Here is a 23,583-nt window from a genome sequence, read left to right as displayed (position 1 = left end):
ACACCTTGGAGTGAGGAAGACTGTGGCACGCATTTTGAAACACTTCTACTGGCCAGGTATCTTCAGGGATGTTTCCTGGTATTGTAAGTCTTGTCACACCTGTCAAGTTGTGGGGAAGTGTAATCAGACCGAAAAGGTTGCACCTCTAGTTCCCATTCCTCCTTTTGAGGCGCCTTTCACCCGTGTGTTGGTGGATATTGTGGGCCCTCTTCCTAAGACTTCTTCAGGATTTTCTTATGTGTTGACCATGATTGATATGGCTACTCGTTATCCTGAAGCCATTCCACTTAGAAATATCTCAGCAAAGAACGTGGTTAAGGAAATGCTAGGGTTCTTCACAAAGTTTGGTCTGCCCAAGGAGGTACAGTCAGACCGGGGAAGTAATTTCATGTCAAATGTTTTCAGGCAGTCTCTGAAAGAGTTGGGCATCACCCAGATCACGTCTTCAGCTTACCATCCCCAGACCCAAGGAGCGTTGGAGAGATATCATCAAACACTCAAATCGATGCTCAAGAAATACTGTTTGGAACATCAGAAAGACTGGGATAAAGGTCTTCCATTCGTTGTATTTGCCGCAAGAGAATCTCCAAATGAATCACTGGGCTTCTCACCTTTTGAACTACTGTTTGGCCATGAAGTATGAGGACCCCTTAAGCTACTCAAGGAATGCTGGCTGTCGGAGGAAGATGACGTCAACCTGCTGGAGTATGTGATGAAGTTCAAAGAACGGCTGTCCACTGCTTTACAGCTGGCGAGAGAGAATTTAGGAGCTGCTCAGGAGAAGATGAAGACTTGGTATGATAAGAAGTCCAGGTTACGCCACTTTCATCCAGGAGATCAGGTTTTGATTCTGCTACCGGTGCATGGGCAACCTCTTCAAGCCAAGTTTAGTGGTCCTTATTTCGTGGAGAAGAAACTCAGTGATGTCAACTATGTCATCGCCACACCAGATCGTAGAAAGAACAAGCAACTTTGTCACATCAACATGCTAAAGTTATATCACAGGCGGGACGAAAATAATCCAGTCTGCACTGTAGCTGTTCCACCCGAGTCTGCAAGTGAAGCTCTCCCATGCAGTATGAGCCTGAGTGATAGTTTGGGGAAGAATCCTGATATCATGAATGATCTCCAGACTAAGCTTTCTCATCTACCTCCCGAGGAAAGGCAGGAGTTTTCGGCATTACTGCAGGAGTACCCGCAAGTGTCCAGTGCCACTCCAGGAAGAACCACTGTGTTGATGCATGATGTTGATGCTGGAGACGCAAAGCCAATTAAACTGCCTCTTTACCGTGTGAACCCAGTGAAAGTTCCTCTCATCCAGAAGGAGCTTGGCTACCTGTTGGACCACAAGATGATTGAGCCCTGTCAGAGCGAGTGGAGTTCTCCTGTCACTCTGGTCCCTAAGCCAGGCGGGTCACAGCGGCTTTGCATTGACTACAGACGTGTTAATCAGATAACCAAAACAGACACTTACCCTCTCCCTCGCGTGGAAGATTGCATAGACAAGATCGGAAAGGCTAGGTACATAAGTAAGTTTGATTTGTTAAAGGGATACTGGCAAGTACCTATGACTGAACGTGCTAGGGAGATCTCATGTTTTGTAACATTACGAAAGACTTTTGCATGTTCTGTAACGCCATATACAGATTGTTTTAGAGTAATAAGAAATTTCCTTTGTAAATTTCTTTTTTCTTTGTGGGGAGGTGTTACATAGCCTATGATTTCATCATCCTTTGTGTAATTTTAACGCACTGTATGCTGCATGTTTGATCACGAGCGTGTTCTGCCTCAGTTCCCCCCTTCTACCATTATAGTAGAGTAAGTCGTCATTTCTGGAGTTCAGAGCAGGATTGTCAACTCTTTGTCCCCATGGCTTCATTTGCGCGTCCTTCTTACAAGTTGTATCAAGCTCTGCCGGCCCCTATATAATGAGCTCAGTCTCTGCATCATTGCCACTTAGATCTGCTCCTCATTTTGTTCACATCTCTGTCCTCCCCTGTACAGTTATTATTATTGTGAGTGCTCAAGAAATCTCCAAACATCTAGCAGCTGTGTGTAATTTGAGTATAACTGTTGTTGCATTTTTTCTTGTACTGTGTAGCATAAGGTTAATTCTTAGGCCTAGTGAGGTTTTTGTGATTAATGTAGGGTTTTATGTTTTTCATTTTTGATAATAGTTTGTATCTGTAATAATTTATCTTGCATTAACTGAGCATTACCCAGTGTATTTTCATTTTTTCAGGGCTGACTTAGGTAAATTTACTCTTGCTAATTTCATGTTAATAGAGGCTATTGCAGTTAACCATATATTTAACCTGTTTTTTGCCATTACATTATCCTTATGAGTCCTGAATGTTTTGTTGTTAGTTTGAGCATAAAACTTTAACTTGTAATTTTACCTAACTCTTTTGTTTTGAACCTGGAACTTTACGGGACAGTAGTGATTTTTAGTATTCTCACTTAATGTGTGCATTATCTTTCTCTGTTCCCTGTATATATATATATATATATATATATATATATATATATATATACAGAGAGAGAGAGCAGCAGTAGCAGTGCCCATGGGTAGAAGGGGGCATTTGGGGCACACACCTCTCCTCCATCAGTCTTGGGCGTGATGACCATAAGAAGAGAGGATAACTGCAGTAATCTGGTTGGCCCATGCTACGCAGCTCCTAAAAGAGTAACTCAACTACTAGAATGAGGTAAGGATAGAAAAGAAGAAGGCTTTCCCCTGCCCTCCAAACACTCCAGCCGAAAGCGGCAGAAAAAAGTCGGAAAGAACACCACGCAGTATAGAAAAACTGGCGTGGACATTTTATAGGAGAGTGTGAAAGGAGAATAGAGACTATCGTGGTGTAACCTGAAAAGGAAAAATTATGAATTAATATTGGTTATAAGATTATTTTTTTCTCTACCCACCCCTTATTTGTCATATGCCTAACTAGCCTATGCTTGAAACTCTCAACGGAAGAGGCAGCAACCACTTTACTAGGTAGCTTATTACATTCGTCCACTACTCTATTATCAAACCAATTTCTACCTATTTCCTTACTGAAACGGAATTTTTCTAGTTTGAAACAATTACTTCTAGTTCTCTCCTGTATGCTCACTTTAAGTACCTTGCTAATATATCCCTTATTTATACCCCTCATCCACTTAAACACCTCGATTAAGTCTCCCCTTACTCTATGCCTCTCTAGCGAATGGAGACTTAGTCTTTTCAGTTTGTCTTCATGACAGTTTCCGAACGTCATGTATCAGTTTTGTCATTCAATTATTTACATTTTCTAACGAGTTAATATCCATTCTTTAGTAAGGACAGCAAAATTGTACTGCGTAGTCTAAATGCGGCCTTACTAATACTAGATAAAATTGCAATATTACTTTTGATGACCTATTGCCCACGCTTCTCGAAATAAATCCTAAAACCCTATTTGCTTTATTTCTCGCATTAATACACTGTTGTCTTGGTTTAAGGTCATTACTAACCATAACTCCTAGATCCCTCTCACATTCTGATTTGCTATTTTCTTTGTTATCTAAGCTGTATTTAGTGTCCCCAATGGTCTTGCCTACGTTAAGTACATTACATTTTTCAACGTTAAATTCCATTTGCCAAGTTTTAGACCATTTGGACAATGTATCGAGGTCTTTTTGTAAGTTATGGCAATCGTCAGTCGACCTAATGATAAGCCCTATTTTTGTATCGTCAGCAAATTTGCTGATGCTGCTAGTGACTCGTAAGTCTAGATCATTTATCCATCCATCCATCCATCATCCAATCATACTTTGCCCCATGAGAAACGTAGGAGCCCGTGGCTAGGCAAGTTGGTCCTGGCACTTAAGATGAAAGTGAGGATCATTTATATATATAATAAATAATAAGGGACCGAGTACTGAACCCTGTGGTACACCGCTAGTTACTAATCCCCAATCCGACTTAGTTCCATTTATTAATACTCACTGCTTTCTTCCTTTCAGCCAGGATTCTATCTATTTTAAGATATTGCCGTCTATACCGTGTGCTCGAACCTTTCTAATTAACTTTTCGTGTGGGATCCTATCAAAAGCTTTACTAAAGTCCAGATAAATAACATCGTAAGCTTTATCGCTACCTACTGCCTCATAGACCTCCGAGTAGAATGACAAGTTTTTGAGGCTGGATCGTCCTTGCCTGAATCCGTGCGACTTTCGTTTATAAGATTAAATCTTTCTAAGTGTTCTCTAATCTTATTTACCAAAATTGACTCTAACATTCTTCCTACTATTGATGTTAGACTTATCGGACGATAATTCGACGCAGCTGATTTATCTACCTTTTTAAAGATGGGCACTACGTTTGCGGTCTTTCACGCCTCTGGAACTTCTGAAATTAAAGAGTCATTAAGTAACGTTAAAAGTGGCTGTCATAATTCTTCTTTGGTTTCTTTTATAATTTTTGCATATATATCGTCCGGACCTGGCGATTTTTGAGGTTTTAACTTATTAATTTCTTTCAATACGTCCTCCTTACTAATGGTTATTTTACTAAGAATATTTTCTGTATTATCATCGTAAATATTTGCTGCTTGAGGGACCAGGTCTAGATTTTCCTTGGTGAATATTGATATGAAATAATTATTTGGGATGGAGCACAGTTCTTTATCTTCACTGGTAATGTCACCTGATTGTTCTGAGTGGTCCTATGCTATCTTTATGTTTTGTACGGTACATTGATAAAACCCTTGGGGTTTTCTTTCTATTCAATGGCAACCTTAATTTCATAAATTCTCTTTGCTTTTCGTAAAATCGCGTACCAGTTACGTAAGTGTTGCTCTTCACGTTTTATTTTTCTATATATTCCTTTCCTTTGGCCTATGAGAGATTTTAATCTGTTGTTTAACCATCTTGGTTCTGAATTATTCGTTTTAAACAGTTTTGAAGGGATATATCTATCTTGGCCTCCATGTATTATATTAAGTAACTCGTTATATTTCTCACTGGTCGAACGTCTGCTTGGTACTGGATCTGAGGTAATCCTCGTCACCTGGACTATTCTCCCATCTATGACCTCACCTTCCCCAGACTCCTGGCGTACATTCCCACCTGTTTCGTGCCCCTCACCTATGACCTGGGGTTCCCCACTGACCTGACACTCCCTAAAATAGCTATTCTCCCTACGGAATACCGTTCTAAAATAAGCTCTTAAGCCTTCGAAATCTCCTAGACGAAAATTAGGAACGGTGGATGTATTTTCAGTGGAATAGACATCCCAAATAAATTTGAATTTAATTTCTTCATGATCGCTATTCCCAAGGTGTCCACCAACCTCTGTATCATTAATGATATTTTCTTCATTAGCTAAAACCAACTCTAGTGTATTATTACCTCTGGTAGGCTCCCTGATATACTGATAAAGGAAATTATCCTGTACTACCTCTAGAAATTTCTCTGACTCTGCATCCCCTGTCTGATTTCTCCAATCTATCCTTGGCAGATTAGGGTCCCCTACAATTATTACTAAGCTGGACTGTGATGCATTCCTAATTTCCTCCCAAAGGTATTTACTATCTGCTCTTCTTAATTTTGGAGATGTCTAAATTGCTCCTAAGACTAATTTCTCCCTATTGTTACTAATTTCAACCCAGACACTTTCTGTGTCCTCATTTACTTTAATGACTGCTTTATTGTAACAGTTTAATGAATCCTTTACATAAATAGCTACCCCACCCTCCTTTCTTCCCAGACGGTTTGACACAAAAATATTATAGCCCTGTATCTGATAATCTGCTAAAAATTCTCAAGTGTCTGTATTCATCCATGTTTCACTAATAACGGCAAGGTCTATTTTCTCTGTACAAATTAAAGCCCTCAGTTCATCCATTTTTTACGTAAACTCCGGCTGTTTGTGTGGTACAATTTCAGATTATTACGAGGCGGAAGAGAGAGTTATATGTAGAAAAAAAGAGAGGTGAAAACATTTGCAAGAGAGAGTAAGAAGAGAGTGGATGAGGACTTTGGAAGGAATTTGAGAGTAAAGTGGAGGGACTGTAAGAAAATGTTCTGGAAAGAGGTGAAGAGAGTAAGACAGGGCGGAAGTGGAGTTAGCAGAGGAGTGAAAGATAAAAATGGTAGATTATTAGTGGAGAAGGGAGAAAAAGTGAGCAGATGGAGAGAACACTTTAAGAAATTGTTGAACATACAGGATGGAAGTAATGCGAGTATACAGTAAGTGGCTGGGCCATGGCTGGGAGAAGGAGGGAGGTGAGAAGACAGGAAGAAATCAGTAGGATAGAAGTTGTGGAAGCAATGAAGAAAGTTAAATTGGGGAAGGCCCCAGGAATTGATGGAGTTTGTGGTGAAATGCTGAAGCGTGGGGGAGAGATAGTAGGAGAATGGATGTGGAAGATGTGCAGATTGGCCTGGGAGGAAGGTAGAGTCCCGGGGATTGGAAGTCAGGTATAATTATTCCCTTGTACAAAGGAAAAGGGGAAAAAGAAGTGTGTGGTAATCATAGGGGCATTTGTCTTCTTGGTATAACAGGAAAAGTGTATGGTAGGATACTTATTGACAGAGTTAGAGAAAGAACAGAGGAATTAATTGGTGAAGAACAGAGAGGCTTTAGGAAGGGGAAGAGGTTGTGTAGATCAGATATTCATTCTTAGATCTTTAGTGGAGAAGTTTCTAGAGAAGGGAAAGAAGTTGTATGCGGCTTTCATGTATTTGGAGAAAGCATATGACAGGTTGGATAGACAAGGATTGTAGAAAGTATTAAGAATATATATGGAGTAGATGGGAAGTTGTTGAATGCTGTGAAGAGTATGTATGATGGTGCTAAGGCTGCAGTGTGTGTGGATGGCGAACTGAGTTAATTTTTCTCTTTGAAGGTTGGGTTGAAACAAGGATGTTTCATGTTTCCATGGTTGTTCAATCTGTACATGGATGGGATAATAAAAGAGGTATAGAGTAGTGGATGTTGGAGTGGCCCTAATGAGATAGGGTAGTGTTTGGAAACTCCCTGTACTGTTGTTTGCAGATGATACTGAGGTGTTGAGTTAAGATGAAGGGAAGCTGCAGGGCTTGGTGGATGAGTTTGGGAGAGTGTGTAAGAAACGGAATCTAAAGGTGAATGCAGGGAATGAATGAATGAATGAATAAATGAAAATGTGACATGGCGGCACAACAGCAGAGGTCATATGCCGCCGAACACAGACATTAAAAGGAAGTCAAAAAATAAATTAATAAATAAACAAATAAAATGATGCATAAAACAAAGTGACAAAATCAAAGAAACAACCAAAACTAAAACGTGGTGGAAAGATTGAGGTTAAACGAGAACAGTATAAAACACAAACTAAAATATGGTAAAGTCCTACAGGTAGTGGAGAAGGCCGGAACTTAACACAAAGGAGAAGGTGCTTCCTCCCATAGCACAAGCCTCTTCCCCAAGTACCGAAGAGAGAAGATAAGGTCCGTTGTCAGCTTGGCACCCGGAAAGGTACTGCCGACGAAGGTCCTCAAGACTTGGGCATTCCAAAAGAAGATGCTGCACAGTCAAAGGAACCAGACAGTCATCACAATAGGGAGGGGGCACCTTCTCCATTAAATAACCATGAGTCATCCTAGTATGGCCAATCCAGAGACGGGCCAAAGCTGTTTCCCACTGTCGGGATAATCCCACATACCCTCCATTGCCCAGGTTCTGACGAATGCTGCGGAGTTTGTTCACCCCTACTGCATCCCACCTTCTCTGCCAACAGAGACAGACAGCTTCCATAGTGCTTGTACATAAATCCTCAGATGGGACACGGTAATGGGGAGAGGAAGGGCGAGATGCAGCGGCTCTTGCCACAGAGTCAGCACATTCATTGCCTACGACCCCCATATGAGCAGGGACCCAACACATCTGTACAGAAAATCCGCGTCTGTGTAATAAGAAGAGCCACTCCCAGATAAACAGAAGTAGAGGGTGTGATGAGAAGCCACAAGACAGAGCTTGCAAGGCACTGAGTCACTAAAAATGGTGAAAGAAGCAGGGGGGAAACTAAAAATCAACTTAACTGCAACTAAAATAGCAGTAAAAACAGAGGCGGAAGGAGGAAGACTCCCACCACGGCTAAAATCATGGAAAACTAAACCAAAGCCTGTCCCAATGCGGGACTTGGAACCATTAGTATACACAGCGATCGAGCCACTGTCGGCAGAGGCGTGTTCTAAAAAATAAGACAGAGCTACCTGTGTGGAAAGAGAGGCCTTCCTCTCATGGAAGTGATCACATGGCCGTACTTCTGGGAGGAGCCAGGGAACCACTCAGTGAACACGCACAGGGCAAACAGGAAAAGGTTGAACACCTAACTCCTCCATGGCAGCCCTCACTCTGTACCAAAACGGTTGTGGATAGTGAGGGTGGGTGTTATAAAAGGGGAAGAGAGCGACCTCGGAGACAGTCATACAACTTGGTGAGGAAGGTAGACGGTGAAGGCGATGCCAACACTGCACCAGTAAGGACTGGCGATGGAGATCTAGTGGTGGTTCATTCGCGTCTACTAATAGACTAGGAAATGGGGAAGACCGGAAAACTCCAGTTGACAGACGGATCCCAGCATGATGGATTGAACTGAGAGGCTGCAGCCGTGCCTCAGTAGCAGAAGAGTATACCTCACACCCATAGTCCAATTTGCTCCGTACCAAGGCACGGTAAAGGTAGAGCAGGGTGGCTCTATCAGAGCCCAAGACAGGTGAGATAGAGTCCGTAGGAGAGACAGGGCACAGTGGCAGGATAAACGTAATGCATGGATGTGGGGAACCCACGTCAGTCATCTGTCGAAAACAAGACTGAGAAACCTTCCTTCATCCACACATCGGACTCTGTGGCCATGTAACTTGAGATCGGGGTCGGGGTGGACACCTCTCAAGCGGGAGAAATGTAAGGCCACTGTTTTTGTTGGGGAGAAACGGAAACCATGCATTGTGGCCCAATGAGATACGTGGTCTAAGGTAAGCTGCATGCGACGTTCAGCCACAGGCATCCGGGAGGCAGCATACCATATAGCTAAATCATCGACACACAGTGAGGCAGACACCCCCTCTGGAATAGAGGACAGAATACCATCTAATGCTTTAGCAAAAAGAGTCGTGCTAAGGACACTTCCTTGAGGCACGCCTTCTTCCTGAGGGTACAAAGGAGACACAGTATCACCAATTCGAACCCTGAATGAATGATCATGCAGAAAGTTTAATATAAATAGGGGCAGGCTACCATGTAAACCTAAAGAGTGAAGCTGCTTGATGATACCAAACTGCCATGTAGTATCATGTGCCTTTTCTAAGTCAAAGAAGATGCACACAGATGCTGCTTCCTGGCAAAAGCATCACATGCTGCAGCTTCTAGGGGGACAAATGCATCTGTCGTCAAACGATATTTGCGAAAACCAGACTGACATCGAGAGAGACGGTCATTCCTTTCGAGGAAATACATTAAGCGTGAATTGACCATCTTTTCAAACAGTTTACACAAGCATGATGTAAGGGCAATTGGTCGATATTCTAGAGGACTGGATCCTGTCTTCCCTGGCTTCTGGAATGGCAGGACAACAGCTTCACGCCAAGAGGTAGGAAGAGAAGAATCTCTCCAGATTCTATTAAAAAGCTTGAGGAGAAAAGACAGTGCATCATCACCCAGGTGCCGAAGCACTGCATAGGGAATATCATCTGACCCTGGTGAGGTGTCTTGACAAAGGGAAAAAGCAGATTGGAGTTCATGGGAAGAGAAAGGGAGGTTGTAAGATTCCCCCCTCCCAGAATGGAAGTTCAATACCCTAGCCTCTTCTACGTCCCAGTGTCTGGCAAAAACTGAAGTGCTAGCATCTTTACGGCTGACCACTGCAAAGGCAGAAGCAAAAATATTGGCCACAGACACAGGGTCACCAACAGGCTCACCATTTGACAGCAGCACAGGGGACCTGCCTTGCGGGAATTTTCCTGAAATCTTTAGTACCCTCTTCCGCACCTGAGACACTGGTGTCTTAGAGTTTACGGAAGACACATAAGCCATCCAAGAGTCTCGTCGGGCTTGTTTGAGGACCTGGCATGTCCTAGCACGTGCCCTCCTGAATTCGACAAGATAATGCTCTGTTTTGTATCGACGATAATGTGAAAATGCTGTCTTTTTGGCACGTACACCAATACTACAATTCTCATACCACCATGGGACAAGGCGATACTTATATGTGCCAGAGGTTCTTGGAACAGCGTGGAGGGCAGCAGAATGGATAATAGACATAAAGAATGAAACAGCTTTATCTATATGTGGAAAGTCTTCTATGGAAACACCAATAGAAGTTTAGGAAGAAAAAGGGGACCAGTCCGCCTTATATAACCTCCACCTCGGGAGACGGGAACAAGGACTAGATACTGTTGCAGTAAGGAGGATAGGAAAGTGATCACTCCCATGCAGATTCCTCAGAACCTCCCAGGTGAAATCCAGGAGGCAGTCAGGAGAACAGACAGAGAGGTCAATTGCGGTAAATGTATTCGTCTGAGGATGAAAATGCGTAAACTCGCCAGTATTCAGCAGGGAGAGATCCTCGTCCTCCAATAAGGATGCCAATAAATGACCATGTTGGTTAATTAGACAATCACCCCACAAAGGGTGGTGACCGTTAAAGTCCCCCAGGAGGGAGAAAGGGCTTAGGTAATTGTCTGAGAAGGTCTTCAAGGTCTGCTTTACTAACTACTGTGCTGGGTGATAAATAAATGCAACAGACAGTATACCAGCGGAGGGCATACAACCGCACAGCAACACACTGGAGGTGAACCTATTGATGAAGGACAATAGCCATCACCAAAACAGCACCACCTCCAACAGGATCCTGGGTTGGAGCTGAGTAAAAAGCATCATACCCAGGTGGTGCATGAGGAGTGGCAAGCCCTACAAGAGTTTCCTGAGACACACGCACAAAGGGGAATAAGCCAGGAGGTCCGCAGCTCCTCTTAATTACCACGCAGCCCTCAACAATTCCATTGTAATATACTGGCTGAAAATGCCATAGTACTCACAGCAAAGAAAAATCAGGTTGAGGGGCGAGACAACCTTGCCCCCGGCAAGCAACCAGATTTAGATTGCTGCTTAGAACTGCCCTTAGAAAGGGACTGCCTGGCACCGTTATGGTGTACAGTGTGCCGCTCAGCTGAAGATAACCTGGAGGAAGAAGAAGAGAGCCGGACGATGGTTTTCTTCTTTGGCGGGGCAAGAGATGGTTTGGCAGGTAGACTGCAAACTGCCCTAGCTGGAATAGAGCAGGCAGTGCCACCACGAGAAGGAGCACAATCAGTAGCACGTCCCACAGTACTGAAATCCTGAGAGGGCAAGGCCTCATGCAGCTGAGCAGGTGCATCAACTACCTGAAGACCACCACTATCTGGTGGTGGCTGGGTCATCGGTGAGACGCCATCCCCAGCCTGCGCTTGCCCTGACCCCTGAGCATCCCGAGGAAAAGGAGTAGTGGGCTCCACTGCAGAGATCTTTGGTAGCAGCACTTCACTCTCTAAGCACTCTGAGGAGCCACGGCGATGCTTACCTTGCACAGGAAGGACATTGGGAGTTTTGGATGTGTCAAAGCAAGGTGTAGCATCGACACGGGTGTTTGTCACAGGAGGAACTGGAGGAACTGGGATGGGGGAGGCACTCCCAGATGTTGGAAGCACCACCACAGAGGGGACACCCCCAGAGATAGAGGGCACCTCCCCGGAAAGAGCACAGCTGCTTCCAGGCTGCACTCCCTCGGTGGAAACCCCCGGCCGAGAAGGCCGGGAAGTAGAACCCCGAGAATTTGATGGGGCATTGTGTGATGGCAGGGGCACCTGCCGATTAGCCTTAGGTTGAGACCGCTGCAGCAAAGGTAACCCCAGGGCGAATGAACCACTCCCTAACCCTGGCCTTTGCTCGGAAAAGGAAATTTTCTCCTTCGTTTGGACGGAAATTATCTCATATTCATACTTGTATACTTCGCAATCCCTTGAGGAGGCTGCATGTGCTCCTCCACAGTTCAAACATTTAGGGGGTTGAGAACAATCATCTATACCATGAGAAATTCCACCACAATTTCCACAGACCTCAGGAAGCCCAGACGCTTCCCGCCTGCAAGGACGTTGGACGTGACCAAATCTTTGACAACAATAGCATCTTCTAGGTTGAGGAACATAAGGTTTAACCTTTAGCTTCCACCACGCAGCAGTGATAACCTCCGGCAGGGTAAGACGGTCAAATGTCAAGATGAGAGTGGTCGTGGGGGTTAAAACCCCATCAACTTTCTTCATAATTCTCTGTACTCCTACAACACCCTGAGGAGCAAGCCCCTCTAAGAGGGAAGAATCAGAATACGAGATCAAGTCACGAGAATACACAACCCCTCGGGACTGGTTTAGGACCAAATGATGAGACAGATACAGGATAACCGGCGACCACAGTTAGAGACTGGATGCATGAACTCTCCTCTTCATTCCTGGCTTCTAACAATAGAGAACCATCGCCCTGGAAAGAGACCTTGGGGGTAAATCCACATGCTGTAACTAGACCATTGTGAATCTGAAAACAATTCAGGTTCCAAAAGGAAGTACCATTATCCATTTTGAGGACTATGTATTTTGTGTAAGAGTGATTCACAAAAACACCAGGTAACAGCTCCATAGAAAGGGCATCGTGATTCAGAGTTTTGACAGACGACCCGGAGGGTACAGGGTCGTCGGCCAGAGAGTGACCAGTTGATGCCGACTCATGCGGCTGGTATCCGACCACACGAGTGGGTAAAGAATTGTTTAGTGTATCCATAAATACATTAGTGAAAATAAATTGGCACCAGGAGCCAAGGAAAACTGCCTACCAGGGAGTGAGGGGACTGAGCGCGGTCTGATGGGAGCGGGGTATCTCGTCCCCAGAGGGTGTCCCAAAAAGGACACCCCGTGATTCAAAAGTTTGCTCCCACCAGTGCAAAGACCCCCTTCCCCAACACCCCCCAGCCCAGATACCCAACCAACCAACTCAGGACAGCACTGAGGCAATCCCTCTGGAGAGTGGAACCGGTGACCCATACAGGTAACCTACGTTTCGGGCAGCGCTTAGTCAGACCCCTCACCCACAACCCTACCCGCATGGGAGACCCTGCCAGATGTCGTTTACATCCATGGGCAAGCTTGTGGGATCACCGGAGCACGCAAGCCCCCCCACCACAACAAGGTGGCTGCCCACGGGGGGGTGAATGTAGTGAGTCTTTGAAAGAGGTGAAGTCAGTGAATGTACAGCGAGGTTGGATGGTGAGGAATTGGAAAATGTGAGTACGTTTAAGTACTTGGGTAGTGTGATAAGTAAGGATGGAGGTTTGGAGGGTGAAGTGCTTGAAAGGGTACAGCAGGGAAGAAAGGTTGCTGGTTCTTTGAAAGCAGTGATAAGAAACAGGGAAGTGAGCATGGAAGTGAAAAAGTTACTACATGACACTATTGTGATACCAACTCTAACATATGGAAGTGAAGCTTAGACGTTGTTGGAAAGACACAAGTCAAGAGTGAGAGCAGTGGAAATGAGTTATTTAAGAGGACCCTGTGGAGTCACATGGAGAGACAGGCTGACGAATGAGGATATAAAGGAGCGTTGTGGTGTGGATGTGGATGTGATAGGAAGCATTAGGAGGAATACAGTGAGGTGGTTTGGCCATGTGGAGAGGATGGAGGGTGCAAGACTGACGAAGAGAGTGTTTGTGAGTGAGGTGGAGGGGAGAGAGGGAGGGGGAGGCCGAGGATGAGATGGAGGGATGGGGTGGAGAGGTATATGAGAGAGGGGTGTGTGAGTTGGGAGCAGGGCAGTGAAATGGTGAGGAACAGGGTGACATGGAGGCGATTTGTTTGTGACTACCCCAAACTGGATTGAGGCATCTGGCAATAGATAGATAGACGAGTAGTTATGCCTCTACCTTGGGATGTACTGTTTTTTATTTATTTACTAACTGGGAAACTCTTTACTGGTATAACATTTTTTTGTGCTATCACTTATCGCCTTTCTATTATCGCTTTTTCTGTTCTCTGTCATTGCCTGCTCATTTTGAGGTGCCTGAGTGGATGTATCTACACTAATGGTTAAACTATTGTTCTTACTTTTGCAAGTCTTGCTGCATCAATCCAAACCTGATGGTAATGATTTCTGAGTGTAGTTACTGTAACTTCCTTTACGTCTACTTCTCAAAAAAAAAAAAAAAAAAAAAAAAAAATTCCCTATCTATCATTCTAGCTAAAAGAGTAACTCCTTGCCTGCTAAGATGAGTCCCATCCCAGCTTTACAAGGCACTCTGTCCATAAAACCGGTCCCAGCTGTCTATGAAAGGTATTGCATTATCTTTGCAATACCTTCAAGTTGGTAATTAAAACTATTGCCCTGCTCAACCACTCCCTCCCAGCTCGCCTTCTAGGCAAAACACCTAGCACTACAGGGGTTTCTCCCCTCTCCCTAACCTTTTCTAACATCGACTTGTACTTCTACCACAGTACCTCACTCATACGCCTACTAATATCATTGCCTCCTACATTGAGGCACACAGTGGGAGGCATTTATTGTCATTCCTCTCTATTATTAACCCAAAAAGGAGTGTGTGTGTGTGTGTGTGTGTGTGTGTGTGTGTGTGTGTGTGTGTGTGTGCAGTAGTGGTAGTAGGAGGCAGGTCGGAAAGTCAGGCAAAAGAAGGGTGGGGGTCAGGTGAGAGAGGATCGGACTGCCGCGCCTGTGGAACATTGACAAGGAGGTGATACTCTCCGGGGAAGGGCTGGGGTTAAGAGGATGAGTAGAGGCAATGGACTTCAATCTGGATAAGAGAGAGAGAGAGAGAGAGATTTGAGTCGTTAGTAATTATGGGATCAGGGTTGGGTTGGGCAGGGATGGTGAGCCACGGGCAGTGGGCAGCATTAGGCTTATTCCCGCATTCTATGAAGAAACTTGCCTCGTCACTGCCATGTCCAACATGTTACGTTGTCGTTGTGGTTGTGAAACCGCAATTGAGAGAGAGAGAGAGAGAGAGAGAGAGGGAGGGGGGAGGGTGAGGAAGGAGGGGTAGTGTATTTGGTGACGTCACAACTGAGTCACGCCTCACCTGTTCGAATGTCATGTCAGCTGAAGGATACGACGTTATCACAGTCAAGAGTAAACGCCGTAATCAAGTGCATTTGGCAATGCACTATAGTGCCTAAAATTAGGCCATGGTGTGAAACAGGCCGTGGTAATATGCCATACTGATCCGACTGTTTGTTTCGCAGATATTTGCGAAAAACGATGGGTCAAGGCCCCTGAAACGCATAGTAGAGTTTGATGCAGATTCTTTGTTCCATGTGGTCCACTATTGCAAAACCACCAAACCACCTACACACCAGGTTACAATAGTAAGCTTAGCTCAACAACACGTCCACTCACAGACAAGGCCGGGGCCACACTGACGCAGAAGGGGTGCTGCAGATTCCTCCTAGCGGCAAAGGAAAAAACTGCAAACGATTGGCTCCCTCTGTTCAAATTATTGGAACTTTACGAGTTTATATATATATATATATATATATATATATATATATATATATATATACTGTATATATATATATATACTGTATATATATATATAACCTCATAAGACATGAGTGAGTCCCATGTAGGGAAGGTGCGTGGCATCATAATCCTCTGCAGGACAAACTGGTATAGGGACATCGTATAGGCCAGAAGTTTGCTTACGTTACATTGCTCCCCTTGGAAGAGTTTGTTCACCCTGTTCACGTCACATACCACACTTACCAAGGGTTGTAAGAAAGCTAAGTATGCCCTGTTTTCAGAGTCTTCTTACATAGTACTTCTGATGTGTAGCTCTTGTCGTTTCCTTTCACCAGCTGAAAACCATAGATATATTAACATATCAATTCTCTCTCTCTCTCTCTCTCTCTCTCTCTCTCTCTCTCTCTCTCTCTACATGTGTATTTAGAAAATTACAAAGAATTTTGAAAATAAATAAATATATATTACCTGGAATTGTAACTTCAGCTCTGCGTACTGCTCCAGAATCCTTGTGATGCTTGGTGCAGTGGACATCCATCGTTTATCTGTCAGCTGGAGTATCTTTAAAGGTTCTTCTCCCACGTTGATTGTCTTGTACAATTCACTTTACTTTTGTTGTCTCTGGGTGCTCTGAGAAAAATATCTGTATGTTTCTGATATCATGAATTCTACTGTAGGTGTTTTGGTAATGTTCTCATAGCATACGAGGCACACGGCTGCAGTGAGTGACAGATGCATTTTTTATGCATGATATGGGGATTAATTTCTCTAAATCTGCTTATTACTGAATTATTTACCCCACTCATTATATTACACCCGTTAGTTGCAAGACCAACGCATCTTCTTGGACTGAGTTCTATCTTTTCCAGAAACTTCAGGAGTTCTTGTGTCATGGCTGCAGCTGTGCCTGAGGGTAAATTTAGCAGACCCAGAAACGATGTGACGATTTTTTTCTTCTTGTAGCTGGGGTACCTCACCATGATGCAGAGTTGTTTTTTCGTTGTTTTATCTGTACTCTCGTCTATAATCAATGAATATTCACTCTCACCAGTATCATTAGGCAAATTCTTGAGCATTAAAGGGCCTAAAACATGATTAATAATTGCCGTACATTTTGTCCTGTGGATGGCTAACTCCTTGCAAGAAATGGTGCTGACTAACTCTCCCAGGTGATCCAAAGTTAGAATGCCTGACTGGCACACAGTATGGGCTGCAATTCTTGTTTCTGATACTTTAATAGATGGATCTGCATCTCGTCTGGAGATTCATGTCTGGAGAAGTGTTCTTGCATTTGAGAAAGGGGCAGCATTTCTTTTATGTTTGTTTGTGGTCGTGCGCCATATTAAGTCACCGTGATGTGCTCTGAAGGTCATTTTACAATATTTACGAAAAGTCTTTCCATCGTCACCTGGAATGTGTGCTATCCAGTCCTTCAAGACTGGATCCTTTTCCCATTCTCGTGCATAGTGCTTATTGTATCTGGCCCACTTTCCCATTATTTGATAATGACTGTGCCTTAGTGAAGGCTACTTGTCTTGTACTGTGTGCTGTGGCAAGTAGCGAGGCTGGCAAAGAAATGAGAGGCAGCGCCGGCAGAGAAAGTTGAGTCTTGAGGACTTGAGGATTAAAACAAGAGGCTAGCACACACACACACACACACACACACACACACACACATGGAATCATGGAAAGTCAGGTCAGGTACAGGTGCTAATTAGCTGAGGTTTCACAATGCATGAAGGGAATGGCAGGATAAGGATTACGCCATGTCCTTGTGCTTTTATTTTAATGAACATTCACTCCCAGTCATTTTCAGAAAAGCCCCAAAAAGCGCAAAACACAGCCATTAAACTTTAAGCGGAAATAATCTGGCGAGAGACGTGCACACCTGGCAACCCTGGTAGACGGCCACCATTCTTCTCCTAGATATATCAACAGTGGTGTTCTGTCACCAACTCTCTTCCTTTTATTCATCAATGACCTTCTAAGATGTATATCTACTCATACGCTGATGATTCCACCCTTCACCATTCTATTCAGTTCCTGCAACATCCATCTCAGCAGTTACTTCAACAGACATGGTACATATATATATATATATATATGTATATATATATATATATATATATGCATATATGTATGCATATATATATATATATATATATATATATATATATATATATATATATATATATATATATATATATATATATATATATATGTATATATATATATGTATATTGTTACGGAACAGAGAAAGATAATGTACACTTTAAGTGAGAATACGAAGAGTCACTACTGTCCCGTAAAGTTCCAGGTTCAAAACAAAAGAGTTAGGTAAAATTACAAGTTAAAGTTTAATGCTTAAATTAACAACAAAACATTCAGGACTCATAAGGATAATGTAATGGCAAAAAACAGGTTAAATATATGGTTAACTGCAATAGCCTCTATTAACACGAAATTAGCAAGAATAAATTTATCTAAGTCAGCCCTGATAAAATGAGATACCAGATAATACTCAGTGAATGCCAGATAAATAATTACAGATACAAACTATTATAAAAAATGACTGACATAAAGAACCCCACACGAATTACAAAAACTTCACTAGGCCTACAAATTAAACTTATGCTATACAGTACAAGAAAAAATGCAACAACAGTTATACTCAAATTACACACAGCTGCTAGATGGTTGGAGACTTCTTGAGCACTCACAATAATAATATCTGTACAGGGGAGGACAGAGATGTGAACAAAATGAGGAGCAGATCTAAGTGGCAACGATGCAGAGACTGAGCTCATTATATAGGGGCCGGCAGAGCCTGATACAACTTGTAAGAGGACGCGCAAATGAAAGCCATGGGGACATAGAGTTCACAATCCCGCTCTGGACAACAGAGAGAACGACTTACTCTACTATAACGGTAGAAGGGGGGGACTGAGGCAGAACACGCTCGTGATCAAACATGCAGCATACTGTGCGTTAAAATTACACAAAGGATGATGAAATCATAGGCTATGTAACACCTCCCCACAAAGAAAAAAGAAATTTACAAAGGAAATTTCTTATTACTCTAAAACAATCTGTACATGGCATTACAGAACATGCAAATGTCTTTCCTAATGTTACAAAACATGAGATCTCCCTAGCACGTTCAGTCATAGGCACTTGCCAGCATCCCTTTAACAAATCAAACTTACTTATGTACCTAGCCTTTCCGATCTTGTCTATGCAATCTTCCACGCGAGGGAGGGTAAGTGTCTGTTTTAGTTATCTGATTAACACGTCTGTAGTCAATGCAAAGCCTCTGTGACCCACCTGGCTTAGGGACTAGAGTGACAGGAGAACTCCACTCGCTCTGACAGGGCTCAATCATCTTGTGGTCCAACAGGTAGCCAAGCTCCTTCTGGATGAGAGGAACTTTCACTGGGTTCACACGGTAAGGAGGCAATTTAATTGGCTTTGCGTCTCCAACATCGACATCATGCATCAACACAGTGGTTCTTCCTGGAGTGGCACGGAACACTTGCGGGTACTCCTGCAGTAATGCCGAAAACTCCTGCCTTTCCTTGGGTGGTAGATGAGAAAGCTTAGTCTGGAGATCATTCATGATATCAGGATTCTTCCCCATACTATCACTCAGGCTCATACTGCATGGGAGAGCTTCACTTGCAGACTCGGGTGGAACAGCTACAGTGCAGACTGGATTATTTTCGTCCCGCCTGTGATATAACTTTAGCATGTTGATGTGACATAGTTGCTTGCTCTTTCTACGATCTGGTGTGGCGATGACATAGTTGACATCACTGAGTTTCTTCTCCACGAAATAAGGGCCACTAAACTTGGCTTGAAGAGGTTGCCCATGAACTGGTAACAGAATCAAAACCTGATCTCCTGGCTGAAAGTGGCGTAACCTGGACTTCTTATCATACCAAGTCTTCATCTTCTCCTGAGCAGCTCCTAAATTCTCTCTCGCCAGCTGTAAAGCAGTGGACAGCCGTTCTTTGAAATTCATCACATACTCCAGCAGGTTGACGTCATCTTCCTCCAACAGCCAGCATTCCTTGAGTAGCTTAAGGGGCCCTCTTACTTCATGGCCAAACAGTAGTTCAAAAGGTGAGAAGCCCAGTGATTCATTTGGAGATTCTCTTGCAGCAAACACAACGAATGGAGAAGACCTTTATCCCAGTCTTTCTGATGTTCCAGAACAGTATTTCTTGAGCATCGATTTGAGTGTTTGATGATATCTCTCCAATAACTCCTTGGGTCTGGGGATGGTAAGCTGAAGACGTGATCTGGGAGATGCCCAACTCTTTCAGAGACTGCTTGAAAACATTTGACATGAAATTACTTCCTCGGTCTGACTGTACCTCCTTAGGCAGACCAAACTTTATGAAGAACCCTAGCATTTCCTTAACCACGTTCTTTGCTGAGATGTTTCTAAGTGGAATGGCTTCAGGATAACGAGTAGCCATATCAATCATGGTCAACACATAAGAAAATCCTGAAGAAGTCTTAGGAAGAGGGCCCACAATATCCACCAACACACGGGTGAAAGGCGCCTCAAAAGGAGGAATGGGAACTAGAGGTGCAACCTTTTCGGTCTGATTACACTTTCCCACAACTTGACAGGTGTGACAAGACTTACAATACCAGGAAACATCCCTGAAGATACCTGGCCAGTAGAAGTGTTTCAAAATGCGTGCCACAGTCTTCCTCACTCCAAGGTGTCCTGCCAAACTGGAATCATGAGCCACTCGAATGGTATCCTGCCTACAAACACGAGGGATGACAACTTGATGTACAACCTCCCATTCACAGTCGGCTGATGCTGTTGGGGGTCTCCACTTCCTCATAAGTACTCCTGACTTTACATAATAACAAGTAGAAGCACCAGCTGGCCTTTCTGCTACTCACTGCACGCAGACTAAGCAAGACCTTTCAACTCAGGCTCAGCAACCTGCAACACAACCAACTCTTGACGAGACAAAGTATCACCACTACAGGGTACTGCCTCATCTGGTGAGTGGTCCAAATTAGCAAGAAAAGTGTCAGCTAGGATAACATGTCAATATCATTATCCGCTAAATCACCAGTAACTTTAGACTTAGCCCTAGTGACAGCACATGCAAGGGAACACATCAGGGACATCACAATCCCGGGACACAGCCACTGGCTCACTAGACAACTGAGGAGCTGGACACACTTGACTTCCACCAATATGTTTCCAAGTAAGAAGAAATTACACCTGACATTGGGAGTGTCTCAACCAAGCCCAACCATAACAGAACCATTAACAAAACCAGACTCTAAATTCACTCTGCACAGAGGGAACAGAGAAGTAATTATTCCCTACACCTTGTAAGATTTACAGTTTCATCAGAGGAATTAAAATTAGAGCCTAGAACACTGGTCAACCATAAAAGATTGGCAAGCACCTGTATCACGATATATTTGAACTGATTTCCTGTCATTACTGTCCAAGAGGACAGACAAAACCATCACAAAGGAAATTAGCACATGAACTCTTGATAGTGTCACCCACGTTACTGCTCAAAAGAGGAGCTCCATCATGAGAATTTAAGTTACCCCTCAAAGCAGGTTCAGTTAACTCAGTTAAAGAATTCTGGGAACTCTCAAGAGTGGACACTCGGCCAATTGACTGAATATTTAAAGACTCCTTTTTGTTCACATCACGCTGTCTCCTGAAACATCTCTCCGTAGTATGACCAAGCTTACTACAATAAGTACATTTACTTTTCTGAAATCTAGAGGTGAAGCTGGTATTTACTTCCCTGAGAAACATCATCTTAAATTTCTCTTTCCTGTTACCTGTACTCTGAGTAGAGGCAACGTACTTACTCTCAGCTTTCCCTTTTTCTCTAGAATATCTCTTGTGAGTGAGAACATACTCATCAGCTAAAACTGCAGCATCAGACAAATTATCTATTCTTTTCTCATCAAGATATGGGCGCATCTTTATAAATACACCTCTTGAAGTCCTCCAGCAAAATCATCTGCTTAAATTTGTCAAAATCAGAATCCACATTCTTAGAATTTAACCACTGCTCTAACAGATCTTCTTTGATTTTTGCATACTCAGCATGGGATTGCTTGATCTTGCTTGTAAATTGTCCTAAATTTTACTCTATGAGGCTTCAGGGAACAAGCTCCATAGACCTTAAGAATCAAGCTCTTAACTGCATCATAGTGTCAGACTGATCCTGAGGCAAAGATGCATAAGTTACTTGAGCTTTACCGGGTGAGAACAGTTTGAAGGAGTACTGGCTAATGCTCCTTAGGCCAATTAAAACCTGTAGCTACCCTCTCAAACAACTGAAAATACTTTGTTAAATCAGATTCATTAAAAGGAGGGACAAGTTTAACATTTTTAGCCACATCAAAATCATCAGAGCTAGATGATCCAGTTCCACCTTGTTTCATACGATACTCGTGGTCTGCCTGAATCCTGGCAAGTTCAATTTGTGCCTGAGCCTGTACCTGTACCTCTTCAATACGAGCATTTGCTTCCTTAACACGAGACTCCGCCTCCTTAGCCTTAGCCTCCTGCAGAGCTGGCTGTAACTTAGCTAATTCAATCTGCGTTTGCTCATTTGGAGGAGTTACATTAAACAAGCTTTTATTAATCATGCCAACAATTTGAAGTCTTTAGAATGATGAGAGTGAACTGCAATTCCCAATTGTTGAGCAACAAGCTTAAGTTCATTCTTTGTTCTGTTTTCTATATCACACACCGTTTGCACATTTGACAAAAAATCCTTGGCTTCATCAAGTGTAGAAATAGTAGCCATCATGAATATATCACAGTCACAAAATATCAAATATCCTTATGATAATATCCTGAATATCCTGATATGAGGTCGCCAAATTTATGTTACGGAACAGAGAAAGATAATGTACACTTTAAGTGAGAATACGAAGAGTCACTACTGTCCCGTAAAAGTTTCCAGGCCGTGGTAATATGCCATACTGATCCGACTGTTTGTTTCGCAGATATTTGCGAAAAACGATGGGTCAAGGCCCCTGAAACGCATAGTAGAGTTTGATGCAGATTCTTTGTTCCATGTGGTCCACTATTGCAAAACCACCAAACCACCTACACACCAGGTTACAATAGTAAGCTTAGCTCAACAACACGTCCACTCACAGACAAGGCCGGGGCCACACTGACGTAGAAGGGGTGCTGCAGATTCCTCCTAGCGGCAAAGGAAAAAACTGCAAACGATTGGCTCCCTCTGTTCAGAATTATTGGAACTTTACGAGTTTATATATATATATATATATATATATATATATATATATATATATATATATATATATATATATATATATATACTGTATATATATATATATGTAACCTCATAAGACATGAGTGAGTCCCATGTAGAAAGGTGCGTGGCATCATAATCCTCTACGGGACAAACTGGTATAGGGACATCGTATAGGCCAGAAGTTTGCTGACGTTACATTGCTCCCCTTGGAAGAGTTTGTTCACCCTGTTCACGTCACATACCACACTTACCAAGGGTTGTAAGAAAGCTAAGTATGCCCTGTTTTCAGAGTCTTCTTACATAGTACTTCTGATGTGTAGCTCTTGTCGTTTCCTTTCACCAGCTGAAAACCATAGATATATTAACATATCAATTCTCTCTCTCTCTCTCTCTCTCTCTCTCTCTCTCTCTCTCTCTCTCTCTCTGTACATGTGTATTTAGAAAATTACAAAGAATTTTGAAAATAAATAAATATATATTACCTGGAATTGTAACTTCAGCTCTGCGTACTGCTCCAGAATCCTTGTGATGCTTGGTGCAGTGGACATCCATCGTTTATCTGTCAGCTGGAGTATCTTTAAAGGTTCTTCTCCCACGTTGATTGTCTTGTACAATTCACTTTACTTTTGTTGTCTCTGGGTGCTCTGAGAAAAATATCTGTATGTTTCTGATATCATGAATTCTACTGTAGGTGTTTTGGTAATGTTCTCATAGCATACGAGGCACACG

The 23,583-nt window shown here is 43.1% G+C and overlaps 1 protein-coding gene across 1 annotated transcript in view; it reads left to right on the top strand.

Moving 5' to 3' along the window:
- Nucleotides 1–7,818: 7,818 nt before the first annotated feature.
- Nucleotides 7,819–23,583, top strand: part of LOC145395591 (uncharacterized) — a 67,462-nt gene continuing 51,697 nt past the window's right edge. Inside the window, exon 1 of the mRNA XM_080269161.1 lies at nt 7,819–7,893. Within this exon, the coding sequence (XP_080125287.1) occupies nt 7,819–7,893 (75 nt within the window). The remainder of the gene's footprint in view (nt 7,894–23,583) is intronic.

This window comes from Coenobita brevimanus, chromosome 32, assembly GCF_032717465.1.
Source record: "Coenobita brevimanus isolate Jiangsu-jjx chromosome 32, ASM3271746v2, whole genome shotgun sequence".
Taxonomy (NCBI): domain Eukaryota; kingdom Metazoa; phylum Arthropoda; class Malacostraca; order Decapoda; family Coenobitidae; genus Coenobita; species Coenobita brevimanus.
This window is presented reverse-complemented; position numbering and strand designations above follow the sequence as displayed.